The sequence below is a fragment of the Artemia sp. Qi Xiang Cuo genome, unplaced genomic scaffold, assembly GCF_049724085.1.
Source record: "Artemia sp. Qi Xiang Cuo unplaced genomic scaffold, ASM4972408v1 HiC_scaffold_3308, whole genome shotgun sequence".
In the NCBI taxonomy this organism is placed as follows: domain Eukaryota; kingdom Metazoa; phylum Arthropoda; class Branchiopoda; order Anostraca; family Artemiidae; genus Artemia; species Artemia sp. Qi Xiang Cuo.
Genome location: NW_028300700.1, coordinates 104,465 through 113,362, shown reverse-complemented (window position 1 = coordinate 113,362; position 8,898 = coordinate 104,465). Strand labels below are relative to the sequence as shown.

Genomic DNA, 8,898 nt, shown 5'->3' with positions numbered 1-8,898 from the left:
AAATATTGACCATATACTTTCGTCCAAATCCATCCCTGGTCTCCCAGTTACAGTGTGTACTGACGATCCGATTAGTGACCATGCCGGAATTTCGTTCCACCTGCATTCAGCACAGAGCACTAATAACGCTTTTTCCAGAAGGTGGGTCTACAAGCAAAACTGGCAGAAGTGTAATATTGCCCTATATATTGCTATTGTTGCTTCGGTCCTTAGTTGCAAAAAAGTTCCGTTTCATCTACTCCGTACTGGTTCTTCCAACATGGCGGCCTCTATTGAACTCAACACTTACTATCATCAAGTTACCCACGCTCTGAAAGCTGCCAAATTGAAAGCGGTTCCTACAAGAAGAGTCAAAATTAGGACAGAGAAACCGATGTGGTCCGAATCCATCGAATTCCAAACGGCTAAACGACGTGCTAAAATGTGGCTAAACATTTGGATTGCTTCTGGAAGACCGTTATGCGGGACTGTATTCGAGCTGAAACGGAGTACAAAACGCAAATACAAAGCTGAGATGAAAAAGTACCGTATTATTGGGCAACAGTTCACTGAGAACAAGAAATCATGGCGAAGTCTAATTAGACCGGACGACCGTGCACCTAATACTTCCCTGACACTGCATGACTGGCACTCTTACTATACTTCGGTATACGGAGACGAGAATCTTGTCATAACCAACCAGCATGAAAAGTAAGTCACCAGCTGGCTTGCGCGCTTCTTGGGACAGCGCTGTGTTGTTCCCATACCCCTGGAAAAGAACAAAATCGCGGTCAAAAAGGCACTTTCCAAAGGAAAAAATGGGACAGATGGTGACGGTCTTACAACAAAACATCTCAAGCACTTACCCGAAAGTTTCTATTCCCACCTTCAGCTTATCTTCCAGATGTGCATCACCAGAGGTTTCGTACCAAACAGTTTGCTGAAAGGAGTCATCACTTCTATCGCCAAGAAAGGAAAAGATCCTAATGACTGTAAATCTTACAGACCCATAACAGTCTCTTGCATCCTGAGCAAAGTGTTTGAGTATGTGATCTTCTGCGAGATGGATACTGGAGATTTCGGGGGATAATCAACTTGGATTCCAGAAAGGGGTCGGTTATCCAGAGGCTCACCGCCTTCTTGCTAACGTACTTATGGGCTAAGAGAGAAACAAGTCGCCTCTCTATATGTGTACTATAGATATTTAAAAAGTGTTTGACAGCGTCAACCACATGCAAGCAATGAATGCTCTACTGCTGAATGGTGTAAGTGCTGGCATAGTGAAAACATTGAAATTCTGGTACGAAAATTCAATAGTTTCTGCCAAATGGAAAGATAGAACATCAGATCCCGCCAAAATCAAAAGAGGCGTGAGGAAAGGGAGCGTTCTTAGTCCTCTTATTTTCAGACATGCGATTTCCAAGATTCTGGACTGCATCTTGCCCTCCCTTCTACTTCACGGTACCGACCTGTCTTACCTTGCATACGCTGACGACGTCCTTGTGCTCAGTAGATCGAAAGCTGACTTACAAGATAACCTGAGTCGACTCCACAGTGACTTTCTTTTTATCAGGCTCTCTATCAATATAGAGAAGGGCGAGTTTTTAACCTTCAACGCACCTAAAAGTGATTCTGTGACCCTCGGCAATCATGCAGTCCCTGCAGTGTCTGAGCTACGATATTTCGGTATCATGATGGCTCAAATACGAAACATAATTAAAAAAAGCCTCTATGTACAAATTTTTAAGCAAAAATGAAAACCATATTAAACTTTAGATCAGCAGCAATAAATATCTTTAATAATTAAAACTCAAAATCAACCAAAAATTAATATTTAGGAATAATTGTAACTCAAAACGAACAGAAATTAAATAAAAAATCATAGCAAAAAACATACGACAGTTACAATATTAAGAAATAAATAATCAAATCTTAAAACGAGCGAAACTTAAATTGAAAAAACAAATCAAGCTTACAGCGAACAAAAGTTAGTAAAAACAAGAGCTTGGTTACTACTCCCTTTCCTAACGGTAATAGTATCAATGATTCTTCGTCAATGGCACTTTACTCAAAACTACATCTGTCTTGAAAAGTCTCGAAAAGAACTAATAAAATAAAACTTGATATTTCATATATAGGGATATTAATTGCTGATAGCCCATCAGCTCAAGATTTGATTTCACTGCAATTTCTCTTTTATTTTTAATGTTATAAGAAGTTCAAAAGAAAATATTTGTAATATAAAACTTTTTAATTGATCGCCAAAAACGTAGTTGACTCTGGATTTTTAGAGTTAAAAACACGGGCAGTAGTCAAGATTTTGTTTATAATAAAAACTATATTTGTCTTGAACAGTCTTGGAAAGAACTAATATAATTAAACTGAATAGTTTGTTTATAGTCATATTAATTATAAGAAGCTCATAAGTTTCATTTTGTTTTCAATATTGTATTAGTTACAAAAGAAAGTATTTTGAACATAATTCGATTCAGTTAAGTGCCAATGATGCAATAGGCATTATATTTGTTGTATCTTTGTTTACTATGATTGTTAATTTATTTTTTTTTTTCAGGTTTTATTTATTCTTTAATATGAAAAGTTTTTTGTTTATTTTGAGCTTGATTTGCATATTCTATCTAAGTTTTGACTCGTTTTAAAATTTATTTGTTCATTTATATGGTACTTGTTGCATGTTTGTTTGCTCTGACTGTTTATTAAATTTCTGTTCGTTTTTATCTTGATTTATTCTTTTATGATAATTTTGTTTCCTTTCGAGTATGCATTAATGTAAATGTTTATTTTTACTGTTTTTACGTTTAATGAAGGCCTTAATGTTCTTTGAAAAATATTTATTTTATTTAGATGTTAAGAAAAATAGACATGTTTGACCTAAACTTCAAAAAGAATAAATAAAAGGAAATTGAATTGGTTCTCTTTTAAGTGTCAAAAGTGACCAAAAGATAAATGTCCCCCCTCCCTCCTTGCATTCTTCCCCAATTGCTTACTATGAAAATTCTGAAATAGGCATTTTGTTAAAAATAGTCGAAAGATCAAATTACAAAGGCCTCTGGGGTTTATACAACCCCCGAAAGCCTGAAGAAAAAGGATTGTAAGCTATAACCTGGGAGAAAATAAGGCTCTTGTGAAAGGGATGATTGCTTAAGCTTTGGAAGAGGCTCATTTGACTAGGAGTTGAAAGTTGTAGCTCTCTTTTAAGATTCAAAAGTGACCAAAGGCCCATGACTACCTGCCCCCCCCCCTTTATTTCCCAAAATGTATCCAATTGAAATTTGGAGACAGCTATTTTTTTTAAATTGCCAATAGGTCAAATAAGTGTGTTTCCAAGGTTGACAACCCAAAGGACCAAGGTTATAAGCTATGCAAGTTTCCCATTTTTAATAAATAAGGTTTTTATTGAGGGAGTGATTACATAAACTAATACCATCACTAAAATTGATTATTCCGCAGTGAGTACTTCCAAGGCTGAAGGTATGGAAGTGAATGTCTGAGGAAACATCTAGGTGAAAGCAAAACTAAATCAAAACACAGTATGTTAGTTCAGGTAGTCAAAAAGGTTCAGCAATATCTTTGAAACAGCTTACCGTATCGACCTGAAATTTCAAGGCATAATGAGGGGATTTTCAACCGGAAAAACAGCAGAGTGTGCAAATTACTACTGCTGTGGCTGCTACTAATACTACTAATACAACTTCTATCATGCTATTACTATGAAGACTTAGGGTACGAAGGTAAAAAATGAGAGAATACAAGGGGAAAATTTGAATTGAAAAAATTGCACTATAATTCTATGCACATAGATTTTCAAATAGCCGTATCTTCGGTATAGATTTGGGTTTGTATTCTAAAATTTAAAGTAATACTTAAAGGCGAAGATAAATAGATTAAAAAGCAATATTTCCATACACTGCTACTACAACCTCTAAAATTACCTTTTTGTAGTGACTATTATCAAGCCTGACAAGTTTGAAGGGAAAATTTGAGGAAATTTTGAGGGGCAAATTGAATTAATTCAGAAAATAATATATGCATACAAACTTTCAAAAGGGTGTATCAGCAATATCTTTGAAATTTGATTGGATTGAAAATTGAAAATTCGTGTGCCCATTTTATGAGTCAAAAGTGAATGGAGAGTATGCAGCCCCTCTTTCCTACGCCACTCAATTACTATAATGCATCCAATCGAATTTTAGAGACAAAATTTTTGTTCTGAATACTTGACGCTTTCAGCAGTTATATTTGTTTGAAAATCATCCCCCAGAGCCTAAATAGTCTTGCCCTTTCCCTCACCGCATAGCATATAAGCTTAAATCATCTTGGTTTTGTTGGTTTTCTCTTTTTTTATATTATCAGAAATAGAAACAATAAGCTCACTCTTTACTTTTGTTAAAAATATAATTTTCTTATATAATCATTTTAAAGGCCTATTTGCAATATCTTACAAACAGGCAAAGGTATTAAATTAAAAATTCCAGGGGCGTCATTACTTCTGCTATTAGTGCAGCAGGAAATGATATTATTTAGTACTGTATATCTGACTACTTCCAACTTTGACAACTGGCAACAGTGACTGTGACTGCTTGCAACTTCACAAAGTCTTAGACAAAATTACACAACAGACACAGTGTGAATTTTAAATTATGAACCCAACCGGAATTTTCCCTTCGTTTAAATGGAGCAATACATTCCAACAGTTTTATTTTTAAAAAATTGGACGGAAAAAACTGCAGTGATTTTCATTTGAATGTTCAGAAGAATCCACAAATGTGGAATATAAATAGCCAAAATGGCTTATTCCGTATATGAAAGAGGCTGTCCCCTCCTCAACGCCTCGCTCTTTACGCTAAAGTTTGACTTTCTCATAACTCTGTTTTTTTAACAATGAAAAACTTTAGCGTAAAGAGCGAGGCGTTGAGGAGGGGACAGCCTCTTTCATATACGGAATAATTTCTGTTTGTTTTAAGTTTTAATGTCGCTCATTACTTTCAGTTAAAAAAACTTGTTTTTTCTATTTAATTTCCATTTAAAAGCGAGTAGAGTTTGTGAACATTGTTTTAAAAACAGCGTCAAGTTTGAAAATAGTAGTTTGAAAAAAGACCGACGGGAATAACGTGATGAGTAGTTTTTACGAATAAAATACTTTATTTTTAAATTATAAAAGTTATGTGCTTATTTAAATAATTGAATAATTGGATATATGTATTTCTGAGTCCCCATTTACACAAATACGCAGAAATTCCGTTTGTTTTTTATTATGCGCACTTCTGTAGGACAAGCGTACCCAGATCATGGTTGCGGCATCCGCGTCCGCAACCTAGCAAAGAACGAACTGCAGCCCCATAGTAACCTATGATTTAAATACGCGGTTTGAAAAATTGCAAACAAACTCAATAACATTCCAGATGAATATAAATAATTCATGATTGGCATAAAAAAAACTAAAAAATCACCACAAAACAGAGGCTAGTTGTTTTTTGGAACGAGTTTAACTACTGGAAGATAGTTTAATTGTAAGAAAGTGCGAAAGCTCACTTATATACACCTATGAATGGCGATGTATCAGTTAAGAATCAAGCAATATTTACACCGGTCCTTTCCCTTGTTATTAGGAGCCTAGTTAGAATTTAAGTTTGGAGGGAAATAATCACACAAGCCAGCCAATGACATGGCCAAGGACTGGTCAAAATATTGCTGAATTCCCCAATTAATACATAATAATCCACAGCTGCTGATGGGATTAAACTCTTTTTTAGATCTATGCCCAACACACAGACTGCCCTAATAATATCAAAAACGGTGAAATTGGCTAGGATCAAACAGAGTGAATTCTTGTTTTTAGATTGTGCTTAACTTGATATAAAAGATATGCTCTCATAGTTTTTATCTAAAAATGCCACCTGATCACATTTGTTTCAATTACTTTCATCGTGGTAATGGGCACAAGAAAACCATATAGCATACATTGTATATTGTATGTCTTGTGGTGAGAATTAATTTTGAATTATAGAAAAAGAAGAGGTTATGAACTTTCCTCCCACTACTCAGGGGCGAATCTCCAGCATTTTTATTGGGGGAAGGGGCAAATAGGGGTCCATATCCGTATAGTTAAGGGGCATGTGATATATAATAATGTTTCCAAATTATTGGGAGGGAAACTACCCGGCTTGCCATCCCCCCAAATGATACCACTGTTCCTACTTCTACTGGATATTAGCTACAAACGTTTCTGAATAGTTAAATCAAAGTTGCTGTTAAATTTAGAATAAAAAAGCTACCTTAGAATATGAAAAGCTTTAATGGTTTTTTTTCCAAAAGTGCGCACCTCTGATGTACTGAAGTAGTCCTAGCTACCCTATCTTCACACTTACAAATAATACCCCGTATTACTCTCAAGCAACTCACTTGAATATACCGGTTCAAGAGGCTGAAGTTTAGAATCATGGGCGTAGGGAGGAGGGTGCAGTGGGGGGGGCAGCTGCCCCCCCCCCCTAGACCTTCAAATTTACATTACATATGGCTGAAAAGGCAGATGGTTGGAAAAGCAGTTGATAAAAGGCCCTCCATCACACTATCGACTGCCCCCCTAGACAATATGCTGGTTTAGCCCATGTGTAGAATCCCCCCCTCCTCCTTCAATGAACATCAAAGATTATGCTCAAAAGATTGACCTTTTGATTACTATATAAAAGCCACAAAATGACCATTCCCTCAGATGTACCCCTAAGCGTCAATCCTCCCCAATAAAAGAGTTGGAACCGCAAAAAGAATGCATGGTTTACATCCCATCAATTATGGATGTTTTTTCTTTCTAAAACGTTTAAGCTCTCTCAAAAAGAAATTTCTTGCTTTGACTTTTTGGTATATTATAGCTTAAAATTAAATGACCATTGGAACTTTTTCAAGAAATTATAGTAATCTTATGTTGATTTAATTCATAAAGTGGTTATTATAAACAAGCTTTATAAAATAAATAAGAAAGGAATTAAGTATTGACCCCACCTCTCAGTTTTCAGTGACTCTTTGGAACAACTTTTTCAATCGATCTATTTCTCTTTTAAAATCATTTGGCTTAATACTAGTGGTTTTTTTTCTGATTGACATGTTTCTAAGGGGGCTTTGATCCCCTACTCCCTGCGGTGTCAAATTTTAAGTTTCAAATAAGGTATTGACGTCAATACGAAAAATGCTTCTTACCTTCTGTATTGAATCCTTTTGCTCTTGACCTAACCTTTGGAAATGATTTGACGGTGAAAAACATGTACTTGACGATGAAGCTACTGGGGAGGATACTGAGGTCATTTGAAAATCCACATCAGCCGACACTGGAGGCAGAACACCAGAACTTTGAGGGAACATTGGAATAGGTGGGGGCAAGGAGAAACCAGATACTGGTGACGAGAAGGGAGGTATCATTCCGTGTCCAAAATTGTAGGAGGGTGCTGGTTGCTGAGCTGCTTGTGTCATACGGTTCAGACTATCCAGTGCAGCCAGTTCTGTTTCAAGAAAGTCTTTGTCACACTTTTTTAGCTTAAACCTTTTTCTTCGACGCAAAAGTGAGCCGTTTTCAAACATATTTATTGCTGATGGATGAAGTGTCCAGTATGCTCCCTTTCCAGGGCGATCATGCCTACGAGGTACTTTCAAAAAACGGTCATTAAAAGAAAGGTTATGTCGCAATGAATTTTGCCACCTTTGTGTGTTTTTTCTGTAATATGGAAAGCGATCCATTATATATTTATAAATATCAGCAAGTGGTAACATTTTCTCAGGAGATTGTAGTATTGCCATTGCTGTTAAAGCAATATATGAATACAGAGGCTTCTGATCACCATAACTTTCCCGACACGGTCTAGGCATATTCTCACAGCTTTATCTTCACTTCACTAAGACTGAATAAATACTCCAAGTATAAAACCGAAGCAGAACAAACACCATCAGTGAAGAAGATTAAAGCAACATGCCCAGCAGGGTGCCACTGGTTCCCTCCATTGTTTAAATGAAAACAACCAATGATGTTGAAGATGATCTTTAAAAACAGCCAATGAACAGCCACGTTTTGAAAGATCTTCAACAATGCCCGTTTACAACATGGATAGATGAGGAATTATTTACACAATTTGTATGCTTACAGCCAAGTATGGCAAAAGACGGCAAGATAAAGCTCATTTGGTATGCATTATTCAACACGTTCTACCAGGTGAGATAAGATTTTAGAAGAGCAGTCAATTTTATTTATGACAATTGTTACTTCAAATTGCTGTGGCGCCGATAGGATCGCCATTTCGAAATAAAAAAGGTTGCTGCTTTTTAATTAAAGTAATAACTAAACAGTATTTGCGTGAGGTATGAGGCTACCTAATTATGCAAGGACCGAAAAGCACAATCATACTATCCTTGAAATTCAGCGGTATTTTGATCATAGTGTTTTAAGACTTGGAAAGTTGAAAAATACCGTTGTTAAGAACTGTTTTTCATAGCTTGAGATTCTAATTTATTTAATCTTAGCTCCAGGTATAACTTTGCATGCTGTCCAATTTCCATAGCATTGAAATATAAACATTCGTGACTCCAGCTACTAATACTTCTCGGTGATCTAATAAGGTATATAAAATAATAGATAATGCAGTGACCCTGTTCAGGTCAAACAGGGGTGGAACCAGGGGGGGGGGTGCAAAATAGGTTGATCCGATAGACTTGCGTTAGGAGCAAGTTTAATTAACGCAAACCTGCGTTAATATAAGTAAATTACACTACTTTAGACTACGTTAGGGGGCGCACGCCCCCTCGCCCCTCCCCTGGATCCGCCACTGAGCTCAAATTACTTTTTGGCTGGATTACCTCCAGCCCCAAAAAGTCCATTGAACAAAGAAGAAAGTATTTCCTTCTTATTTCCTATCTCAG

At 36.3% G+C, this 8,898-nt stretch overlaps 1 protein-coding gene across 1 annotated transcript; it reads right to left on the bottom strand.

Moving 5' to 3' along the window:
• Positions 1–841: 841 nt before the first annotated feature.
• On the bottom strand, positions 842–7,854 carry LOC148938432 (forkhead box protein B1-like). The gene is made up of 2 exons (XM_089107798.1): positions 7,192–7,854; positions 842–1,006 (listed from the first exon to the last, which is right to left on the bottom strand). Exons 1-2 carry the CDS (start codon positions 7,852–7,854, stop codon positions 842–844), a joined length of 828 nt encoding a protein of 275 aa, XP_088963924.1.
• Between the last annotated feature and the right edge of the window lie 1,044 nt (positions 7,855–8,898).